We start from the raw sequence: 25,031 nt of genomic DNA, 5'->3' as shown, positions 1-25,031 counted from the left end.
GCATTGACTTCCGACTCCTGTTGCTGCAGTAGAATAACATAAAACCTCAGTTTTTTTTTACTTTTACACAATAGTATGAAGTAGACATTTGTAGACAACAAACTTATCTAATTGGTAAAACCCAAAATCAAAGTTTAATTTGTTTCCCCCACCTCAAGTTCTGTAGTGCAGTGTTTCCCAACCTTGGCAACTTGAAGATATCTGGACTTCAACTCCCAGGATTTCCCAGCCAGCATCTGCTGGCTAGGGAATTCTGGGAGTTGAAGTCCAAATATCTTCAAGTTGCCAAGGTTGGGAAACACTGCTGTAGTGGCTCCCAAGTAAAAACAAAAGTAGCTGTGTTTTTGTCTGTAATAAAAGCAGTCCATTTAAGACACCTGTGCAAACTCCATCAGCTTCTGGACCCATTGGTCCATTGTAGGAATCAAAGTGTCCTTTATATTTCTGTGCCTCAAATAATCTTGCTGCCGTCAACATTTATAACATCAAAGTTCCTAATTCCACCCCACCCCAAGTCTTTTCCCCTTAAACCCAAAAGAAGTCTCTGGTTTTATCTTTATATTCTTATAGTCTACGGAGAGGGGCGGCATACAAATCTAATAAATAATAATATTCATTTTGAGAACCTTCCATACTAAGATGTGGATCATACTCCAATATTTCTTTGCTTTGCCACATGTCCATCAGAAAAGACGTCAATTATTAATCTGATAATATTTAGTAAGGGCGGGGTTCCTCCTGGTTTGGATCAGATCGCCTGAACCGTTATTGACTTGCAGGTGATGGGAAGATGGCGTCATGGATCTGGTTCTGTCTGTACCCTCTTTTTTTGGAATTTTCACCTATTTTCTTGGTGTTTGGATGGCGTCTCTTCATTCGCCCCGAGTCTTCAGAGGGGCGGCATACAAATCTAATAAATTATTATTAATTATTCTGCTTTGAAAAGACCCCTCCCACCAGTTAATACTGGCCAGTTAATACTGGCCTTTATTTTTTCACCCGAAGCACAGCTGAAACCATCGCACTGAAACCATCTTCTGAGCATGTGCGGAAGCAGTGAAGGGCTACCAAAGTTTTTACCACCACACTGTGGGCGTGGCTTATGCATTTTCTTTCAACATCTTTCAGTGCAAATTGGGTGCTCTGGGGCGGAGCTCCATTTTCGCTACTCCACTGCGTTTCCCCCCCCCCATCCAGGTAGTAGCCTACCCCTGTGTGGAAGTGAAGAATTTGCACGAAGGGACGCGATGCAAACTGATGGTGAAGGTAAGTGGAGCCCACCCCTGGTATTTAGTAACAGTAGCCACAGTTGCAGAAAGTAGAGATGACAGATCCTGGTTTGCTTTCTTTTCCTTTTAGGTCTATGACTTGCAGTCAGGTAATCTTTGCCCTGTTTAGCGACCATTCAAAATTATGAAAATGGAACTTTATGATTAGTTCCCAATGGTCTCGTGACCAAGTTTTAACCACTTTTCAACCAATGAGCATTTTCAATAGTTGGAGCATCCTACAGTCCCGTGATTGCCATTGTGCATTTCATAACTGACTTCCACAGGAAGCATAGTCAATGGAAAAGCCAGCAATAAAATTGTAGTCATGTGAAATCTTGTTTAAGTTGCCCATCGTAATTGTGGTTATTGAGGACTACTTGTCTTTTTATAAGGAAGAAAAGGGGATTCAGGTCAGACGATAAGTGCAGCAAAGAGAGATGCTTACAGAACCGGGGTGGCGCAGCAGGTTGAGTGCTGTACTGCAGGCCACTGAAGCTGACTGTACATCTGTAGGTCAGTGGTTCAAATCTCATCACCGGCTCAAGGTTGACTCAGCCTTCCATCCTTCCAAGGTGGGTAAAATGAGGACCCGGATTGTGGGGGCAATATGCTGGCTCTGTTAAAAAGTGCTATTGTTGTAAGCCGCCCTGAGTCTAAGGAGAAGGGCAGCATAAAAACTAATTGAATGAATAAATGAATGAATGAATAAATAAATAATTCTGTTCAAAGAATGCTTGTTATTATTATAGTTTTTCCAGAGTGTTATGTAGACCATCCCTATTAGTTTGAAGAAATTCGTTGGAATTTCACAGTCAAAAGCCTTACATAACACATACACATACATGACATAGGACCAGATTATCTCCGAGACTGCCTTCTGCTGCACGAATCCCAGCATCCGGTGAGGTCCCACAGAGTGGGTCTTCTCAGGGTCCCGTCAGCTAGACAATGCCGGCTGGCGGGGCTTAGGGGAAGAGCCTTCTCTGTGGGGGCCCTGGCCCTCTGGAACCAGTTCTCCCCAAAGATTCACACTGCCCCCACCCTCCTTGCTTTCCGAAAAAGTTTGAAAACTCATATTTGCCGCCAGGCCTGGGGCCACTAGATCTCCCCCCCCGGACCAAGGAATGTGTTTAGAGTGACCTATTGAATGAATGATAAATTGAATGTTTTTAAGTTTTTAGGGTCATTTTAAGTCTTATTGGATCAAATTGTTTTACTATGTATTCTATGTTTGTTGTGAGCTGCCCCAAATCCACGGAGAGGGGTGGCATACAAATCCAATCAATCAATCAATCAATCAATAACATAGGACCAGTTTTTCTAGAGCAGTGATGGCAAATCTCTTTGGCACCGAGTGTCCAAAGCAGAACACGCGCATGCGCACGCCAGAAACCCAAAGAGGGTCTTTGCATGCGAGTGCTGGCCACATGGTATTTGGGTTTCCAGTACACCAGCTGGCCTCCGTGTGGTCTCTGCATGCACACATCAGCCAGCTGGTCTTCAGATTTTTGGTGCTCTGGCGTGTGGATCCCTTCATGAAAACAGTATCTTATGGGACCCAGGATGTCTGTCTTCTCTGGGGCAATAATAATAATAATAATAATATTATTATTATTATTATTATTATTATTATTTATTGGATTTGTATGCTGCCCCTCTCTGCAGACTCGGGGCGGCTAACAACAATAATAAACACAACATGTACAATCCAATAATAAAAAAAACACTAAAAACCCCTATTATAAAACCAAACATACACACAAACATACCATGCATAACTTGTAATGGCCTAGGGGGAAAGAATATCTCAACTCCCCCATGCCTGGCGGTATAAATGAGTCTTGAGTGGTTTATGAAAGACAGGGAGGGTGGGGGCAGTTCTAATCTCTGGGGGGAGTTGGTTCCAGAGGGCCGGGGCCGCCACAGAGAAGGCTCTTCCCCTGGGGCCCGCCAAATGACATTGTTTAGTCGACGGGACCCGGAGAAGGCCAACTCTGTGGGACCTTATCGGTCGCTGGGATTCGTGCGGTAGCAGACAGTTCCAGAGGTAATCTGGTCCATTGCCATGTAGGGCTTTAAAGGTCATGACCAACACTTTGAATTTTGACCGGAAACTGATCGGCAGCCAATGCAAGCCACGGAGTGTTGAAGAAACATGGGCGAATCTTGGAAGCCCCATGATGGCTCTCGCGGCTGCGTTCTGCATGATCTGAAGTTTCCGAACACTCCCTATCCTCCCCTAGATATAAACAGATGGCCACAACTCTACAAGCCTGCAGGAAGGTGATGACTCCTCCCCTGGCTTTAGGGTCAGATTGAGCGGGATCTCCAATGTAACTATTTCCGTTCTGTCATTTTATTGTATCTTTTAATGAGCTATCTTAGTTTGTATTAGCAGCTTTTTTTTTGGGTCTTTTTTTACACTGTCCAGGGACATAAAATTTGAGTTCAGCAGTTGCATGAATTCATAAATAAATATCAAGGGGAAGGGATGTGTGAGGAGAGGATGACAGGGATTTATAAAAGGTGCCAAAACATGGCATAGGCAGTGAAGGGTTGCAAAAGTTTTTAGTACCGCACTGTGGGGTGTGGCTTATTGCTGGCCATATGGCCAGGTGGGAGTGGCTTGATGATCACATGACAGGGGGTGGCTAAAATGTCATGTGACTGGATTAAAGGTGGTCAACATGACGTCACCCATGTCAAAGGTTTGGGTTGGGGTGCCTGGCCTCTCCTTGCCTCAGAGATACAATTTCCCTATCTATTTACTATTACTGAATATCCAAAATATACTATTTAATTCTATGTCTATATGCCATGTATGTACATACATATTACACACAGGCACACAAAAATATGTGTATGTACACACGCGCATGCACACACAGCTCTTCTAAAATTATACACATTCAACCTCATTTACTGCGATAGGAATACATACCCAGAGCCCAGAAAGGAAAAATTATTCATTTTTAAAAATTTATTCATTTTTTATGCTGCCCTTCTCCTTAGACTCAGAATGGCTTACAACATGTTAGCAATAGCACTTTTTAACAGAGCCAGCCTATTACCCCCACAATCCAGGTCCTCATTTTACCCACCTCGGAAGGATGGAAGGCTGAGTCAACCTTGAGCCAGTCATCGCTGACCTACAGATCTACAGTCAGCTTCAGTGGCCTGCAGTACTGCACTCTACCTGCTGCGCCACCCCGATTCTGCGTACCTGACTGTACTCGTAGAAGCCCATCACTGGGCGTATGTAATCACAATTACTGAATCATCCTTGCTCGGCCATGATTGTATAATGGCTTCACTTGGGGAATGGGAGAAAAAGGAAAACTTGATGAGAAAGACACATTGCTTCAAGTTTTCAACTTGTCACTAAATACTTCACAAATGAAAATACCTGTATTACTTTCAATGTTATTATCACGATAACTGACTTCACTTTGTTATGCCCACAAGATAAATGAAAAGCAAATACTGAAGCAGATACCTATGAATACACACTTGGGGCGTCCAAGTCTGAATTTGAGGTAGAAACTTCAAAGCTTGAATGACTACTTTGTAAAGGTAATAATAAGCAGCCTAGCTTGATATAGGTTTTTGATGCACATGAATCCATTTGAAAGAGAGAAATGACCTCGATGACTGGATTCCCCCCCCCCCTTAGTACTGTGATTCATAACATTTGAAAAGCTGAGCAAAAATTGAATCCTCTTTACTTTTGCAGGTTCTTTAGAACAGTGGTCCCCAACCTTTTTTCCACTAGGGACCGGTTTCAGCAAGACAATTTTTCTATGGCCCGGTGGAGGCGGAAAGGGGTGTGGTTTTGGGCAGGATTAAGCATGAGGGTATAGCTTATCATTCCATTGTCTCTCTTCCCTCCCCCCCTTTTTAATTTTGCGGGGGAACCGAGGTGACAGAGGGAGGAAGTGTAGGAAGGGGCGGTTTCCTGTCTCTTTCCCCTCACGTTCACTCGGGACCGCCGTTTGCCTTTCAGCAGATTCAGAGGACACCCCCCCGCCACCGCCCGCTCCGGCTGGGATTCCAGCAAGGAATCCCAGAGGAGGGGGAGGTGCCTCCATGGACACAGTCACCTTCCTTTGTGATCGCTGCCTGCTTGGAGTGCCCACCACCAGATCCGGTAATTTTCTTGCAGCAAGGAATCCTTCCAAAAGAAAATTACCGGAGCTGGTGGTGGGGGTTTCATGGTCACACGCACACCACTGGCTTCGCTCCTACCCAGGACCCCGGGAATAGGGTGGGGGAGCCTAGCAAAAAAAGAGCTGCACAATGCCAAAGCCTTTCCGTTTGAGCTGCAGGCAGAGCAAGGGCTTTGCGAGGGCTTCGCAAGGAGGAAATAGACCACTTTCGACAAGAGAAGAAAGACAGGAAAGGAAGAAAGCAAGCAAGCAAGTAAAGGTTTTCTCAGCCCGAGGGAAACGGCGGTCCTGAGTGAACGCGAGGGGAAAGAGACAGGAAACAGCTTGGCACTCGATGGCTCCACAGCAGCTGCTGACTCCGCGGACCGGTGCAACATGCCTTGCGGCCCAGTACTGGTCCGCGGACCGGCGGTTGGGGACCCCTGCTTTAGAATACAGCATTGCGTGTTTATCTACAAATCTTATTTTTTTTCTAGTAAAATAGGTTTTAATGGTTATAAACCTGCACAGTCATGGGAATGTAAAAAAAAACCAATTGTGAATTTAGTTTGCTTGGCTTATCTTTCCTAGATGCACAAACTCTCACATGGAGACAGCGTCACATGTTTTTTTGCTGAGTTTAAAAATTAAGGGCCACGTTTCAGCCGGCCAGGAAGGACGCCTTTGTGACCTCAAAGCTCCGCCCATGGAATTCCCTATTGGGATTCCCCACCTCCTTTCCAGCCTCCCGACCGGCCCGACAGCTCGGCGGCTCTTTTGAAAAGCTAACAGCCGGGTGGCGGGGCTTCTCAGGAGGACCCTGAACCCGAACGTCGACCCCGAACTTTTGCCGAACTTCCGGATTCGGCATTCGGGAGAACGCCGAGAAGCCCCCCGGCTGTTTCAAAAGGTGACAGCCGGGCGGCGGGGCTTCTCAGCGGCCACCTGAACCCGAACTTTTGCTGAACTTCCAGGTTCGGCATTGGGAGAACGCTGAGAAGCGCCCGGCTGTTTCAAAAGGTGACAGCCGGGCGGCGGCGTTTTTTTGTGGGTTTTTTTCTTGCACGCATTAATTCATTTTACATTGTTTCCTATGGGAAGCAATGTTTTGTCTTACGAACTTTTCGCCTTACGAACCTCCTCCGGGAACCAATTAGGTTCGTAAGACGAGGTATTACTGTACAACAATTAATAATAATATAAAAACCTTTTAAATATTATCACTACCATCAAACATCCCAATCAAATCATGTCTAGGCCGGAATTAAGATGTCAGTTCTCATGGCCCCCAGGCTTGACCGCAGAGCCAGGTTTTCAAGGCCTTTCGGAAAGCCAATAGGGTGAGAGAGTATGTGGGGGTAGTTGATTTCAAAGAGCTGGGGCCGCCACAGAGAAGGCCTTCTCCCAAGGGTCCACCAACCGACACTGCTTAGTTGACAGGACCCGTAGAAGGCCAATCCTGTGGGCTCTAATCGGTCTCTGGGAGGTATGTGGCAGGAGACGGTCTTGTAAATAGTCTGGTCCTAAGTCATGTAGTTACCAAGTTTGAAAATCTCTGTGATGGATGATACAAGCACACATGCCATCATTTAATGAACCAAACATCTCTACAGATATGGAGAATTTTAGAACATTTTGGTAAATATGCTCGGAAATTTAAGGAATCTGGTGACATCACTTGTCAACATTTAATAGGATAATAAATACAACCAGCTTGCCAAGCTATTAAGCACACTGCGATACGTTGCTGTTTAAAATGTTTCAGAGTAAATTCTCATCAAAACAAAATGGGATTGTTTGCTATTTCTAGAAGCAATAGATCTATTAATAATTTTTCTCTGAATTTTGATTCAAGAAATTGAGGTCACAGAAAAGAAGAGTAGAGTTATTTCAGAACAAGACGGACGGTTCCCATTTCATGCAAATAATTCAGTTTCAGAATTAGGTCTTCACCATTGTGGAACAAGAAGCTTGAAAGCAGGTGAGCTGAAACTGCATGCTGCTCTTGAATACGTTCAGTAGTTCTTCCAGCAATCTGTTAAAAAAAAAAAAAAGGTATTGACAGATTTGAAGAATTTAGGTGCATTACAAGTACAGTTACAAGTACAATTACCAGAACAATCTAGAACTGAACACACTCAAAACCGTAGAAATGGTGGTAGACTTTAAGAGAAACCCTTCCACCCTTCCACCTCTCACAATACTAGACAACACAGTATCAACAGTAGAGACCTTCAAATTTCTAGGTTCTATCATATCTCAAGACCTAAAATGGTCACCTAACATCAAAAACATCATCAAAAAAGCAAAACAAAGAATGTTCTTTCTGCGCCAACTCAGGAAGCTCCAACTGCCCAAGGAGCTGCTGATTCAGTTCTACAGAGGAGTCATTGAGTCTGTCATCTGCACCTCTATAACTGTCTGGTTTGGTGCTGCAACCCAACAGGACCGACACAGACTTCAGAGGATAATCAGAACTGCAGAAAAAACAATTGCTGCCAATCTGCCTTCCATTGAGGACCTGTATACTGCACGAGTCAAAAAGAGGGCGGGTAAAATATTTACTGACCCTTCACATCCTGGACACAAATTGTTTCAACTCCTACCCTCAAAACGTCGCTACAGAGCACTGCACACCAAGACAACTAGACACAAGAACAGTTTTTTCCCGAACGCCATCACTCTACTAAACAAATAATTCCCTCAAAACTGTCAGACTTTCTACTAAATCTGCACTTCTATTCTACTAGTTTTTCTCATCATTCCTATCACCCATTTCCTCCCATGTTGACTGTATGACTGTAACTTGTTGCGTATATCCTAAGATTTTTATTAATATTGCTTCTTCATTGATCATTTGACCCCTATGACAATCATTAAGTGTTGTACCACATGATTCTTGACAAATGTATATTTTATTTTATGTACGCTGAGAGCAAATGCACCAAGACAAATTCCTTGTGTGTCCAATCACACTTGGCCAATAAAAATTCTATTCTATTCTATTCTACAATGAAGAGCCAATTTGTCAGGCACAAGCAATCAGAACTACTTTTAGGTTAGGTTAAGAGTTGTAGATCCCCCAGTTCAGAACAATCTCACCAGAGTGCTTGCTTTTCATGGGAAAACCTGATATAGACCTCAGTGTTTGATCTCATATGCTTCCTCCCACCTATGGAGTCCATGCAGGAAAACCTTTTAACTCCCCCTCCCTTCCTGTCAGCCATTGATTCCATCACACATGGTGGAAGTAGGAACGGGGGTGGTAGGAGGGGAAATAGATTCCTGAGAGCTACAGAGCATTTTATCAGACACATGAAATGATATGCTGAGCTTAGACTATTCGTAAAATGGATCTGTGCTACTGTTAATAATATCCTTGCATGATCTCTATTTTTAAAATTTGGTTTCCAGGCAACCTGTTTTCTAATAAACTTGTTCTCTATCATGCAATCTCAATAATTCAGAGAAATCTACAAACACTTCTGTCAAAACATTTTGCTTGTCCTTCTTTCCAAGATGAGAGAAATTGTTATCGATAACTACATATAGGTAGATGCATTATTTAAATAGGTGCGTAACCTTATGGTTTTTAATTTTGTTTCCTGAGGAATACATGTGCATTTATAAAGATTGAGTCGTGGTGGAATAAGATTCATAACTTCAACTTTCATGTGTTCAAAATAAACTGCAAATACAAAACATAATTTATTTATTTATGTATTTATTTATTGGATTTGTATGCCACCCCTCTCCGTAATAAAAATCATCACTTAAATCCAATACTAAAAACAACTAAAAAACCCTTATTATAAAACTAAACATCCATACAAACAAACATACCATGCATAAATTATAAAGGCCTAGGGGGAAGGAATGTCTCAATTCCCCCATGCCTGACGACAGAGGTGGGTTTTAAGGAGCTTACGAAAGGCAAGGAGGGTGGGGGCAATTCTAAACTCTGGGGGGAGTTGATTCCAGAGGGTCGGGGCCGCCACAGAGAAGGCTTTTCCCCTGGGCCCCGCCAAGCGACATTGTTTTGTTGACGGGACCCGGAGAAGGCCCACTCTGTGTTGTTTGCATACAAATATTTTTAGCTCTTTCATACAAATATTTTTAGCTCTTTCCTAATAATCAAAGATATTCATATTCTTAAGATTCATCCACATTAAGCATATATGATGGGTATTAAACTGGTGAGCTGCAGGAACTGGGGTGGAGGCCCCACCCACCCCAGCTCCGCGAATGGGAAAAACATTGTAAAATGTCATATCATAGCAATGTGATGCCGCGGGTTTGACACCCATGCTATATGAGGTTGCAAGCTTAGAAGTTAACATTTTTTAAAGAGTAAGAATAAATTAAGAAAATTTAGACAGGTCATATGACCTAAATTCAGAATCTTAGTGTTGCTTTATATACAAACTGTGTGGCACAATCAAAACTGAACTGTTTTGTCTACCCTTTAGTTTAGTGTCTTGTTTTCCTTTTATTGCTTGTTTACTGGTTAAATCAACCATTCAGGAAATATGCTGATAATTATAAATCATGATCAAAAATTTTAGTGCCCCTGACAAAAATACATGAACTAAAAAAATATGAAGGCAATTTAATCTTACATTAAAATGTTAAATTATGTAGTATTTGGGGCAGTCACTGATTTCTTTTTTGGGGGGAGGGCAAAAAAGCCAGTATTTAACAGCTGCCGTAAATTCCACAGCTGTATAATCTGTACTAGATCCAGTGACTGAAGGATGCAAGCATGCGAGCTTCTACTTCCTCAACAGTGTCCTGCATGAATGAGCACAAATACAGCATCTACATATAGTCAATATTTCATAAGCCAGTCTTAAGCCTATTTTATTGCTAGCAACAAGTCTAAGTCCTTTAAATTTATTATTAGAAATGCTGCTGTATGATCAATGTTGATCTTGCAGAAACAAGAGCATATGTGTGTTTTAGCAGATAAATTGCATTCTGGGAAAAACCTATTATTTAACGTATCAATAACTCTTTGAAGCTCATAACTGAAGGAGTTGGAAGTAATTCAGATTCCCAATTCTTCCAAATGTTGCTGTTTTGTTCAGTTTAGGAGAAATGAACAAATAACGGACTATTTCAAGGTTACTGTAATTAATTAAATAAGCAATTCTATTTTTGACGTTGATAATTATCAATGTCCAAAATAGAATTGCTTATTTAATTAATTCAATTAATCCAAGAACAGATTTTTTTTTGCTCTCCAGTGTCTTGCTGATGTTTCAAAAAGTCAGTCGTATGTAATCTTTGCAGAATTGTTATAATGATAAATCACATTAAAGTCCTTATGTATTGTGTGCATTGAAAATGGTGTCATGGAAACACCACCACTATTACTGTATCTGCCATGCCTTGGATCAAAAATAGGTTTGCCCTCAAGGATTGAATGCTTCGACCGCTGTAATATTTGCAAAATACACCTTCTAAATGATAAAAGATACCAACTTACTTTTTATCTGCACCACTTGACAGCTGAGGCAAGGCTTCCAGAGCTTGCTTAAAGTTTGACCTGTAAATTAAACAGATATTACACAAGTTGACCAAAATTATTGATTTCCAGTCTTCCTTAAGTGTGTGCCTTATATGCGTTTGCATTTGAAGCTAGACACGCAACCTGAAAATTCCTACAAAATACTTACTATTAAAATTAATAAGAGCCTCTTACAGGAATGATTTCTGGATGGCTTTCAGAGTTCATGTGTATGAGCACACATAGACACACACATACACGCCCACATTGGCACATATATGCATGTAATGTCTTCAATTTATTCATCAGAATTTAAAGCTTTCATCATTCTGTTTTCAGTTTCATGTTGACTTCGCAATCCTATCTTGTCTTCTAAAACTATCTTCCTTATGTGGATATTTTTAAACCTTATCCTTTAATGCAGTGTTTCCCAACCTTGGCCACTTGAAGATATTTGGACTTCAACTCCCAGAATTCCCCAGCCAGAGAATGCTGGCTGGGGAATTCTGGGAGTTGAAGTCCAAATATCTTCAAGTGGCCAAGGTTGGGAAACACTGCTTTAATAAAGAGTCTTTTTGTATGAAAATGGATGTTATGTTAAAGAGGTATTGCTTTCATGTGACTTAATGGTCTCTCCTCACTGTTGGTGACAGAAAACAAACGGATTGCTTCTATTTAAATGTGTTTAATCTGTGCTAAACATTTGTGATACACTTTCAAACTCATCTAGGAAGCCTGTATGAAACTTAACCATTAGCCAATAATTTAAGAACTATTCCAGTGTAACTGGAATTTTATGCATGGTATGTTTGTATGTATGATTGGGTTTTATATAATGGGTTTTTAACTGTTTTTAGTATTGGATTTTGTTATATACTGTTTCACTGTTGTTGTTAGCTGCCCTGAGTCTGCGGAGAGGGGCGGCATACAAATCCAATCAATCAATCAATCAATCAATCAATCAATCAATCAATCAATAAACAAACAAACAAACAAACAAACAAACAGCAAAAAGGAAGAATATTCCTTTATGGAATGCCATTTACTCAGGAAGATCTGTTATTGCCTGAATGGTGGCTAAGATCCTCCTGAAAGATTTTTCCTGAGAAATCCAAATGGACCTGTGACACTAATGAATTTTCACTGAAGGAAATAATTAAAAAATAAAATAAAAAAACCTCTTAGGGAATATCTATTTACAGTACACACTATTTTTCTCCACTAGTAATAGGTAGGCCTGAAATTTCACTCAATTGATTTTCCATATACCACAAGGCTTCACAATAGTCAGGAAAAAACACTCCTGGGTACAGAAAGCTAATGAATTGTCGGTTGTTACTCAGTGGTCATGATAATAATTATAATAATAATTTATTGGATTTGTATGCCGCTCCTCTCCATAGACTCGGGGCGGCTAACAACAATAATAAACACAACATGTACAATCCAATAATAAAAAACAACTAAAAACCCCTATTATAAAACCAAACGTACACACAAACATACCATGCATAACTTGTAATGGCCTAGGGGGAAGAGCTATCTCAACTCCCCCATGCCTGGCAGTATAAATGAGTCTTGAGTAGTTTACGAAAGACAGGGAGGGTGGGGGCAGTTCTAATCTCTGGGGGGAGTTGGTTCCAGAGAGCAGGGGCCGCCACAGAGAAGGCTCTTCCCCTGGGGCCCGCCAAACGACATTGTTTAGTCGATGGGACCCGGAGAAGGCCAACTTTGTGGGACCTTATCGGTCGCTGGGAATCGTGCGATAGCAGGCGGTTCCGGAGGTAATCTGGTCCATTGCCATGTAGGCCTTTAAAGGTCATGACCAACACTTTGAATTGTGACCGGAAAGAACCGTTGTACTCACCTGAACGGTCTTCTCCAGGTCCTGGAAGGAGAGTCCAGCATGGGTTTAGCTCGAGTCTTATTGGTAGGGACTGAGTTATAAATTAATATAATTATCATATTAATTAGGTACCGCCCCCTTGCTGCCCCTGTACCTCAGTTTTAAAAAACGAATTCAAGTAATAACAGAAATTTATTTAACAACCAACCACAACCAGTAACTGAATGCCACAATAACCATGGTTCAATGGGAGGGTATGGACTCTCCTTCCAGGACCTGGAGAAGACTGTTCAGGTGAGTACAACGGTTCTTCTCCCATGTCTCTGGAAGGAGAGTCCAGCATGGGATATACCCAAGTTCCAGTGTTCCAGGGAGGGATATCATTGAATCATGTCCTGGTAGGATCACACACTTGCTGCAAAACTCTCCTCCCAAAGGACGCCTCGGCCGAAGCAAATGTGTCCAGTTTATAGTGCCGTATAAAGGTGGTAGGAGAGGCCCACGTGGCCGCCTTACAGATGTCCTCTATCGATGTCTGCGTGGCCCATGCCGCTGAAGTAGCAGCACTACGAGTCGAATGAGCCGTGATTCCACTAGGCAACGTCCGGGAATCTGCTTTGTACGCCTCTGTAATACAAAGCTTCAACCACTGGCTAATGGTCTGCGAAGACACCTTGAGGCCCAATCGATGTTGACCAAAAGAGACAAACAGAGCCTCAGACTTGCGGAAAGGAGCAGTGCGCCTAATATAGAGTTTCACAGCTCTGCGCACGTCTACTTTATGCCACTTAAGCTCCAGTGGATGTGACCCATGCACGCAGAAATCTGGCAGGACAAGTTCCTGTGTCCGGTGAAAATGGGTGTTGACCTTTGGTATGAACGTTGGGTCCAAACGGAGAACGACCTTATTAGGATGAAACGTACAAAGGTCCGGCCTTACTGACAAGGCAGACAGTTCCGACACCCGTCGTGCCGATGTAATGGCCACCAAGAACGCTGTCTTAAGGGATAACATCCTTAAAGAAACCGTCCTCAGCGGCTCAAATGGGGGCGCTGTGAGCGCTTGTAAAACTATGGTAAGATCCCAAGTAGGAAAACGTCGTATTGGTGGAGGATGCCTATTGGCAGCCCCTTTCAGAAAGTCCCTGATCAAGGCATGGTGAGCCAACGAACCACCATTTTCAGGTCGAACAATCGTTGCCAAAGCCGCCACCTGCCTTTTCAAGGTGTTGGGAGCCAGCCCTTTCTCTAGTCCGGATTGTAAGAATTCCAACACCACTACCACACTAGCATCTTGCGGTCGCTGATGTCTATGTCTACAAAAGGTGGCGAATGCGGTCCAAGTGGCCTGGTAAATTCTAGTCGTTGAAGGCCTCCTGGCCGACTGGATCGTAGTGATGACATTCTCAGGAATATGCCAGGCTCTCAATCTGTCCCCTTCAAGCGCCAAGCGGTCAGATGGAACCACTGTGGCTCCGGATGAAATATTGCTCCCTGAGTGAGGATGATTTGGTTGTCCGGAATCCTCCAGGGTTGAGCAATTGAGAGTCCCATTAGGTCGGCGAACCAAACCCTCCGCGGCCAATGGGGTGCCATCAAGATGACCTCCGCCTGCTCCACTATGATCTTCTCTATCACCTTGGGGATCAGTGGCGTTGGCGGGAAGGCGTATAGCAGTTCCTTGGGCCACGGAGAGTGTAAGGCATTGGTCCCCTCGGCTCCCGGCGTGGGAAACCTGGAATAAAACCGGGGAAGCTGAGTATTGTACGGAGTCGCAAACAGATCCACCGTCGGGTTGCCAAACCTTTTGGTCACCTGCTGGAACAACAGTGGGGTCAGACTCCACTCCCCTGGGTCCACTGTTTGCCGACTTAGCCAATCCGCCTGAGTATTGGTTTCCCCCGCAATGTGCTCCGCGTGGAGAGATGCCAGGTGGACCTCTGCCCAGTCGAAGAGGAGTTGAGTTTCCTCCATCAGCCTGAGAGATCTGGTCCCCCCCTGGTGGTTGAGATGCGCTCTGGTCGCGACATTGTCCGTACGAACCAGCACATGCTTTCCCTGAAGGAACGGAGTGAAGGTTAGCAGGGCGAGGTGGACCGCTTTCAGCTCCAGGAAGTTGATATTCGTAGGGGTCAAGTCCTGGGGAAGCCACAACCCTTGAGTTACGTGGCGGTCCACATGTGCCCCCCAACCCAGGAGGCTTGCATCCGTGGTCACAATGACGTGGTGTAAGTGGCCAAAGGGAGACCCTCGATGTATTGCCCGGGACTGCCACCATTTCAAGGAGTCTCGTAGGCGGCTTCCTACCGGGACTAGTTTGTGTGTATGACTGACACGTCGTTTCTGGTATGGGAGTAATGTCCATTGCAACGTGCGAAAATGATACCGTGCCCAGGGGACAATGTCCACGCATGACACTAGTGTCCCGAGCACCTTGGATAACAGGGCCAGCGTTACCATCCGCTGGTGCTGCAACCTGTTGATTAAGGTCTGAATGTTGCGTTGTCGCCAGATCCCTGGCCAGTAAGAGGATATCGTCCAAGTAAGCGATTAGTCTTATCGATCGGGACCGTAAGAAGGCGATTAGCGAGTCCAGTAACTTCGTGAAGGTACGCGGTGCAGAGGATAGGCCAAATGGCATCGCCCGGTACTGGTAGTGCTTCCCCTGGACATAAAACCGGAGGTATCTCCGGTGCCCCGGATGGATGGGGACATGCAAATACGCCTCCTTCAGGTCGATGGATGACATGAGATCTCTGGTTCTGATTGACGCGAGTATGGTGCGAAGGGAGGCCATTTTGAACCTGCAGTATAACACGTACCTGTTTAGGTGCTTCAGGTTCAAAATTAGCCTGCAACCTCCCGATGTCTTGGGTACTATGAAGTCCCTGGAGTAGAACCCCATGCCCTACATGTGGGTTGGCACCTTCTCGATGGCGTGGATCTCCAGGAGATGCGCGATCTCCTGCTCCAGCAATGCCCGCTTGGCAGCATCGACGGGTACTGGACAGGGCACAAAATGGGTAGGTGGGAGACATAAGAATTCGAGGCGGAGCCCTCGGGTCACTGTGTCCAAGATCCAAGCGTCGGAGGTTGTGGCCGTCCAGGCGGTACAAAACCTTTGGAGTTTTCCCCCCAAAGGGACCTGCCCTGTGGAGTCACTTGGCTCCACGGAAACCTCGCTGGTTGGAGCCTCGAAAGGGCCGTTTTGACGGTTGATATCCTCTGCCCCGGCCCTGGAAGTAGGTCCTATCGCTTCGGTACGAATAGGACTGACCATATTGGCCTTGTGAATAAGGCCTGGAAGCCTGGGTAACTCCGGAAGCTGGGTCCCATCGAAATGGCTGCCGGCGTCGGTACGGCGTGCTATTGCGATCTTGGCGCCTAGAGGATCTGGTGAGGACCTTCCTCTTGTCCTTGTCCTCCACCAGGACAGCCTCCAACACCTCCCTGAACAACTTCGTGCCTTCGAAAGGGGCAGATGACAAGCGCCACTTCGACTTGGCATCCGCCTACCAGTGTCGAAGCCAAAGTAGGCATCGAGAAGAAATCTTAGAGGCCATTCCCCTTGCGGCAAACTTCGCCGCGTGCAAAGTAGCGTCCGCCGAGAATTCAGCCACCGCCAGGAGCTTGTTGAGATCCTGTTTGAGACGAGGATCTTCAGGTCCCATCCGAGCCTGAACCTCCTGGAGCCACATGATGGATGCCCTATTAAAGATGGATGCCGTTGATGCAGCCCGTAGGGCCCATGCTGCCATCTGGTGGGCCTTCTTCAGGAGGGTTTCGGCCCGTCTCTCATCTGGCTTAAGACTATCCGCCGTTTCGGAAGGAAAGGCAGCATTGGACACCATTGTGGCTACCGGCTTGTCCACAGGCGGAAACTAATAGATTCTCCATCTCGCTATCAAATGTGTAGAAACAACGCTCTACATTAGAGGGGCCTTGGGCCGCTGCTGGGTGTTGCCAGGTGCGCTTGATGTTCTCTAAGAATATCTCCATTGCAGGAACAGTATCGGACTCCCTGGGCTGCTCCTTACACAGGGAAGCAGAAGTTCTAAGTCCATCACCTGCATCCGGAGGTGCCGCCGCACCTGGCACATCCAAGGTTTGTTTCACCTTGTGCAAGAGTAGCCTAAATAATGTTGGCTTAAATAGCCCCGTGGGAGCGGGTTGTTCTGGAAAGGCATACTCATCATCAGACAGTTCATTGTTCCCATGCTCACTATCTTCTTCCAGCAGCCCAGTGTCTCCTGCAAGTGAATCCAGCCCAGGGGGGGGCGGTGGTGCTGACCAAAGGTCCCTGGGATGGTATGACTGCGGTAATGGAGGTGTCCCACGTTGGGCCCCAACCGCCATTCCCTGCGCATAAACGTTGGCAATCATGTCCTGCAGGGATGGCGGGAAGGCCTGCCAGGCATCAGCTTGGGATCTAAGCCCTGCAGCTGTAGGTGTGAAAGATGCAGAAGGGGCCCCAGTTGTCTGGGTTGCAGTAGAAGGCCCATAGTAAGCCTGGCTGACTGAGGCAGGCCTCTCTGATCTGGCATGAGGTGAGGGCAATGGTGGAGTTGGGCATGGTAAGGCTTGACGGTCTGGAGACCAGTCCCTCTCTGTAGCAGAACCCAGAGCTCCCAATGCCAGTGTCCCTGCTGTTGGAAGCGGCTGGAATGGGGGTATATGCAGAACCCCTGAGGCTGGAGAGGCCAATGCTGCATCTAAGCGTTGCTCTAAAGCCCTTATTTTTCTCTCAGCTTCCTTCAAAGAGGAAGAGGTTTGGGAGGACTTGGCCTTGGACTTAGAAGAAGTCCTTTCTTTGCCCTTGGGGGGTGCCGGAGCAGATTGGAGTTGCTCCCCTCCCTGATCCACCTGCTGATCAGCCATCCTTGTTAGAGTAATGGGGCAGCGTTTACTCACAAAACTGTAGAAGTTTGTTATACCAGAATCACTACACGAAGCCTGAATCCACACAGAATGACAGCCTTAGCCGTGACAGTTGCTCACCACGTGAGTAGCTGAGCCAATGAGGCGTGTTGCCGGGCAGAATAGAAGCCTGGCTCCTGGCGCCCTGCCAAACCGCGCCAAAATCCGAGCGGGAAATTCCTCCCGCGCGTCAATTTTGAAGCTAAAATGGCGGGCGCTACCAACTGCCGCCCTTGGGGGGGGTGAGGTTCCCCTGGTTGCGATATGCACGGCCGTTTAGGCGCCGTGACTTGCGGCTGTCAAGAAGGCTTGGGGATTCCCCGCTCTCCGCTGGAGTCTCCAGCGGCCGCTCGCTCTCTTCCGCGGCTTCGGCTGCGAGCGCTTTGAGCCATTTGACAGCAATCAGCTGTGAGGCGCTCCGAAGCTGATCCCGGCTTCAGCCAGGCAGCGCGCCTGCCGCTCGTTCCAGGCTCAGCCTTTTCTTTTTTTTGTTTGAAACGTTTTCTGCTGCCCCCTTAAGTGGGTAGGGGGCGGACCCCTCCCACTTGGGGTGAACAAGCTAGATATGGCCACGGAGGTCAGGGATCTCCAGCTCAACCTTCCTCTTCAGGGCAGTACTTGCGGGGAGAAGAGGCCCCATGAGGAGAACGTTGGGGACGCTTCCCGCGGAGGGCAGAAACCCCTAAACGATGTAATGATCTGTGAAAACAGAAAAAACAAGATTAAAGGCAATACATTCATATTACATTTATTACAATAACAATCCATTAAATCAACATTTCTAAGACTACTCCCTCAGGAGTAAAAACTCAGAGTCCCTATCCTCGACTGAGTTTTTTAAAACTGAGGTACAGGGGCAGCAAGGGGGCGGTACCTAATTAATATGATAATTATATTAATTTATAACTCAGTCCCTACCAATAAGACTCGAGCTAAACCCATGCTGGACTCTCCTTCCAGAGACATGGGAGAACTGATCGGCAGCCAATGCAAGCCATGGAGTGTTGAAGAAACGTGGACGAATCTTGGAAGCCCCACGATGGCTCTCGCAGCTGCGTTCTGCACAATCTGAAGTTTCTGAACACTTTTCAAAGGTAGCCCCATGTAGAGAGCGTTACAGCAGTCGAGCCTCGAGGTGATGAGGGCATGAGTGACTGTGAGCAATGACTCCCTGTCCAAATAGGGCCGCAACTGGTGCACCAGGCGAACCTGGGCAAATGATACCATTCATGTAAGCCACTTTGGTGTAGTGGTGAAGGCACTTGGCTAGAAACCAGGAAACTCTGAGATTTGGGTCTTCCTTAGGCTTGAAAGCTTGTTGAATGACTTTTGGCCAGTCACAGTCTCTTTAGCCCAACCCATCTCACAGGATTGATGTTGCAGGGAAAATAGAAAGCAGGACCATTAGATTTGTTCACAACAGTGGGTTGCTACTAGTTCGAACCGGTCTGTGCAAGCCGATGGTGGAAATATGGCTCCGTTCACCAAACCTGTAGTGATGGCCGGCTTGCCACGCCCACGAACCGCTTCCCCACTTGAAAGCGGCTGGCAAAGAACTCTCTGTGCGTGCGCGGAAGATCAGTACCAGATATGATGCACGCACACAGAAAAGTAGCAAGCGGGCATGCACAGCACATACACATCTGACGCAATGCATGCACTTCCGAACCAGTAGAGAAGAGAAACCCACCACTGGCTTACTACCTTGAATTAAATACATCATCATCATCATCATCATCATCATCATCATCATCATCACAATACTAAAAGTGTTGGCCTTGAATTATTTCCAGGCAAAAGAATCCAACCAATATTGTATTGGAAAAAATGTGCTGAAAGCTATAGAGTTGCCTGAATTTGCCTAGGAAAATCTTCTCCCATGAAGATGTTTGGAACAAACAACTACACAAGGAAAGAGGGAGGGGGAGAGGGAAGGAGAGAGGAGAGAGAGGGATGGAGGGAGAGAGAGAGTGAATGAGTGAGAGAGAGAGAGAGATTATTTATATTGGCACTTCACTTCCCATACCCAACAGATATTGGAAGTGAAGGCTGGGAAGACTAATTTTAGTACTGGCTATTGAAAGATTGCAAAATACAGAAACACCTACTGACATTTTAAGGAAGGGATGTAGCTTAATCCTATACAAAATTCATGGTTCGCCTCCTTATCCCCCCTTTTTTGTTTACTAAACAAATAAAAACCAAGAAAATTATGGAGTCATATGCAGTTTTAAGCTGGAATGGAAATATATAAATAAATTCATTTGATTACAAGGGCTCAGCTTAATGTTTTGCGGTGACCATGAATGTAATGGATTTTATTTTATTTTTTCTTCCATTAGGGTGTGTGTGATGTCAAAGTTTTAAAAAAAGTTTTATAAATTATAGTGATGCTCCATTAAGGCTTACCCATACATATGTGTGTTTTCCTCCTCAAAATTAACAGGAAGCCTCTATTATTTTTTTGTATCTGATCAGAAATAGTTCCACAGGTCACAAACATGGTATTGGGAATCTCAATTAACCCATGTTTACATTAAGACATTTTATGGGCATTTTCATTTGGAGCATATTTTATTATTTTTATTATTTAAAAGTGTTAATTGATGCTGTTTTTTTTTCTTACTTACTTGCTTTCGGAGGTGAGGAATACGGACACAGAATCTCTCAAGGCACAAATTTCAAGTCGAGCCTGAAGAACAAAAAAAATTCCAGGGTTAACACCTTCAGCATCTGATTTTACAATATTTAGGATCTGCTAAACAAATTTTAGACAAGTTTTATTGCAGCAAGCACAAATAAGAGCCCTTAATTTTTATTTTAAAAAGTTTTTTGTTGCTATATTATCTCATTTAATGAATTTAAAGACAATTGTAGATTTGGACATTCAGATATCAATTAAAGTCAATCTGAGTACAGTGATACCTTGTCTTACAAACTTAATTGGTTCCGGAACAAGGTTCTTAAGGTGAAAAGTTTGTAAGACGAAACAATGTTTCCCATAGGAATCAATGGAAAAGCGATTAATACGTGCAAGCCCAAAATTCACCCCTTTTGCCAGCCAAAGTGCCCGTTTTCGCACTGGTGGGATTCCCCTGAGGCTCCCCTCCATGGGAAACCCCACCTCCGGAGTTCTGTGTTTTCGCGATGCTGCAGGGGAATCCCAGCAGGGGAATCCCAGCAATGCAAAAACGAGCGATTCGCTGGCAACAGAAGTCTGGAGGTGGGGTTTCCCAGCAAAGGGAGCATCAGTGAAATTGCAGCATTGCAAAAACACAGAATTCCTCGAAACCCCACCTCCGGACCTCTGTATTTTTGCGATGCTGCGATTTCACTGAGACTCCCCTCGCTGGGAAACCCCACCTCTGGACTTCCTTTGCCAGCAAAGTGCCCATTTTTGCGCTGCTGGCTTCTGCTTCTGGGATTCCCCTGCATCATCACAAAAACATGGAAGTTCAGAGGTGGTGTTTCCCATGGAGGGGAGCCTCAAGGGAATCCCAGCAGCGCAAAAACTGGTGCTTTGCTGGCAACGGAAGTCCGGAGGCGGGGCATCCCAGCGGTGGTGGTGGGTTTGTAAGGTGAAAATAGTTTGTAAGAAGAGGCAAATAATCTTAAACCCCGGGTTTGTATCTCGAAAAGTTTGTATGATGAGGCGTTTGTAAGACAAGGTATCACTGTATTATATAGTTTCCATATTTAGTATTACTTAGTATCCTCCATACTAACCTACCCAGGCTTAATGCTCTGGGGAATCCAGAGCATGATACCATGGTCTTTCGAGATTAAAGGATGTCAATGCAATTTAGATTATGTTTGTACTTTTTTTTTTTTAACACAGAAATGCTTTGGGTTCTTAATATGTATAGTTTACCAAAGAGGAAGGAAGTTCACGAGAGTAAAAATCTGCATTTTGTTTTGTGGGGAGGGAAAGGAACTGTGTTTGTGTGACAGAGGTCTTCAAAGTTGGCAACTTTAAGACTTGTGGACTTCAACTCCCAGGATAGCTGGCTGGAGAACTCTAGGAGCTGGAGAACTCTGGGAGTTGAAGTCCACAAGTCTTAAAGTTGCCAGGTTTGGGGAGCCATGGTATATGATTATGCATGAATGGAGCTTAAAGAGAAGAAGGAAGTTTCCCCCATCCACCCCCAATTACAGTAGCCTTCCCTAGCTTTTAGTTGAGACTAAAATACTCAGAGGCTATTATTTATTTATTTATTATTTATTTATTACTTGGATTTGTATGCCGCCCCTCTCCGAAGACTTAGGCCAGGGAAAATGGCAGTGGGAAAAACCTAACATTTCCCACTTTTCAGGTGAGTGATTTTTAAGGTGCATCTACCATATACAACTACCCATTTCATATTACTGTAGTGTAATGGGTTTTGAGAGTAAATTCAAATCCAAAAGCTAAACCATCCAGTTTCAAAGGTTGTGCTTTTTGGAAAAAAGTCATCTTAAGTTTTCGACTTGTGGATGGAATAAACTACCGTAAGAGTCATTCCTTGGATTAAGGAGTGTCTGTTTTTTTTAAAAAAATTATTACAGATCCCTGACAATAGATTTCAAAGGAAGAATTACAATCAAATATATGGTATCAGTATTTATATATTTATGGAACAGCTTCAGAAAATTCATATACTGTAGTCTTAAAAGTGCTAACATAATTAATTATTATTTGACTGCATTTGACTATCGATCATCGTATCGTATATCAGTACATCATATCAATGTTTGATACAATGTTTGTGGAACTCCCCCCCCCAATATATTTTTATTGGTTTTGCACATTGAATTTAACATAAAACAAACATAAAACGGTGCACAGTGCATATGCCCACCACCCGACTGACAATCCCACCACCACCAAATGCGGGGGGGTTCAAATATTTACTAATTTATATTCTTTTATTTCCTTAACTCTACTTTGCATTTGTTTACTATTGAAAGAGTGATTGGAGTTTATTTTTCACATTTTCGTCACAAATTCTACTCAGCATATAATCTTTCACCTTATTCCATCGTAGCATCAGCTTCTCCAATTTATTTTCAGAAAAATGGTTTAATCTTATTTCCATGATTTCAAAATGAATGTGATCCACCATGTACCAGTACCAATTCTGTAATGTCCATTTTTTAGACTCTTTCCAGCCCAATACCACTACCGCTTGAGCGCTTTCTAATGCTGCAGTTTTTATTTCTTTGAAGTCTCTTAATTCTCTTTGTTTAACTAATATCACTATTTCTTTTGTAATTATCCACTTAATTATGTGGATGAATGTTTGTGGAACTCAAAGAATTTTGTTCCTGTACAATTAGCCTGCTTGCTTCTTTTAGCTATCTGATGCACATCTTAACTCAAAAGATGTCTATGGAGATTCTCTGTCATCCAGGCCAGGGGTGAAGACAAAGTCCACATTTTGGACAGAGAAGACCGCTGGTTTGAATGAGGGGTTAAAGAGGCTATCTATATCAAAATTGAACAGTCCTCTCTCAACAGAAGGGAAAGGTTATGACATCACCTGTCTCCAATCTACAATGCAGTCCTTTGAGCAGTACCAAGAAGGCTCCACACCAATTTGCACTATTCAGGTGATCCTGGGGTCACCTGGGGACACCAGGTGACCTTACACTCACTAAAAGAATGCACATGTCCAGCTCTCTGCAAGGAGTATAAATCCTTCCATCCCCCACCATCCAGTCATAGCTAAACAAACTTCTTGGATTAGAAGCAAAACGTCTTCAAAGGTGTTGTGGTTAGCTCTGGCCCAGCTCCTGCCCCAAGGACTGTGGATGTGGGGGAGACATCCACATGCTGCAGGCCTGTTTTGCTCCCGGAAGAATCTGATGATGAAGGCTCCTCTGATCAAGAAGACATGAGTGACAGGGAGGAGGAGAGTGTGGCAGACAGCTAAGAAGGAGATCAATTATCTAGCTCCTCCTTGGATTCGGAACAAGAGTTAATGATACAGCCACGCATGAGGAGAGCGATGCATAGGCAGCAACAACTGAGAGATTATTATCAAAGAAAATGAGGCCACCTGTGGTTGGGTGGGGCTGTGGTAATTAGTGAGGCTGCTATAAATAGCAGCCTGTGGGTTTGGCCATTGTGGGTGATTATCTGATCGTTGTGTTTCGTGCCTGCTTTGCTGACTTTGACCTTTGTGTGCTGATTTTTCCCCTCTTTGAAACTAAACCAGAGCAAAGTGTGTTTCACTTTGTGAAAGAAGAAGGACTGTGAATCGCCTCACAGCTGCAAGCTAAGTATCACAGAACTGATAAGGGACTTGTACAAATTACCAGTTTGTTTGGAGACGAGTGCTCTTTGCTATACAAAAAGAGGGCTTAGTTTAAGTGAATTTTCATTATAAAGAACATTGTTTTGAATTTTCAAACGTGTGTGTGTCTGAAATTTGTACCTGTGAATTTTTGGGAGGATTCTACCAGAGAGCCCGACAGAACAAAAGGAAAACCAGAAAGTCCAGTTGCCTCTTGAAAAAAAAGCACCTTTGGGTTAACTCAAAGATATTTTTGGTCACATTTATTGTGAATTCAACCAGCTAGAACTGCGGGATTTTAGGAAAACTGCATGAAAAAGAATTGTCTGTCTGGAAGTGCCCAAGGTTGTAGCAGAAATACACACCCATTAACAATAACATCCCATAACTTGACTACCTGAAGAGCCCCATTCCTGCTGAAAGATGAAACACACTGCATTAATCTGCTGAGTTCCTCGGCAACTGCTTCAACAATCCTTGACAGAACTCTGGGTACAAGCTCCTTTGAGATGGTGAATACCTGAAGATTTCAAATGAAACACAATGTTAAATTCTGCATTTATTTCTCTCTATCTGTATTTTCCTATAGTTGTTATCAGGAGGGCAGCTTTCAAAAGGTAGGCTGCATGACTAAGAAGCCCTTTTCTGACAAAGTTCAGGAGAAATCTAAAGCTTGCACATACTTAAATGTCTTCAATTGGGTTTTCTATCTGTTCTGCCGTGGATTTTAAAATTGGTTTCCCATGGAAAAAAATCAGATACCATTATTTTCTCTCTTACTAAATCTTTAAAAGGAAAAAGCTGGCACACAATAGAAAAATGCAGGAATGTGCAACAAAAAAAGATTTGTCCTTCTTTTATCTCTACTGTATTCTAAAATAGCTTTTCAAACCTCAGAGACTTTAAGATGTGTGGATTTAACTCTCAGAACCCCCAATGGTTGGGAAATGTTGGGAGTTGAAATCTACACATCTTAAGGTTGTTGAGGTTGAGAAACATTGTTCTGAAAGATAGCTGCAGAGTTGGTGAAGATGAAACAAGGAGCTATCACTACAATTACCTTTTGTG

At 44.2% G+C, this 25,031-nt stretch overlaps 1 protein-coding gene across 2 annotated transcripts in view; it reads right to left on the bottom strand.

Annotated features, from left to right (window-relative positions):
- Positions 1-7,071: 7,071 nt before the first annotated feature.
- Positions 7,072-25,031, bottom strand: part of EXOC2 (exocyst complex component 2) — a 119,965-nt gene continuing 102,005 nt past the window's right edge. For both annotated transcript variants that reach the window (XM_070747169.1, XM_070747170.1), the window contains exons 25-28: positions 24,361-24,483; positions 20,319-20,380; positions 10,905-10,964; positions 7,072-7,451 (exon numbers count right to left, since the gene is read on the bottom strand). In XM_070747169.1, the coding sequence (XP_070603270.1) occupies positions 7,358-7,451; positions 10,905-10,964; positions 20,319-20,380; positions 24,361-24,483 (339 nt within the window). In that variant the 3' untranslated portion in view covers positions 7,072-7,357. The remainder of the gene's footprint in view (positions 7,452-10,904; positions 10,965-20,318; positions 20,381-24,360; positions 24,484-25,031) is intronic.

This window comes from Erythrolamprus reginae, chromosome 3 (assembly GCF_031021105.1).
Source record: "Erythrolamprus reginae isolate rEryReg1 chromosome 3, rEryReg1.hap1, whole genome shotgun sequence".
Lineage (NCBI taxonomy): Eukaryota > Metazoa > Chordata > Lepidosauria > Squamata > Dipsadidae > Erythrolamprus > Erythrolamprus reginae.
Note: the sequence above shows the minus strand (reverse complement) of the source record. Positions and strands in the feature narration are given on the sequence as shown.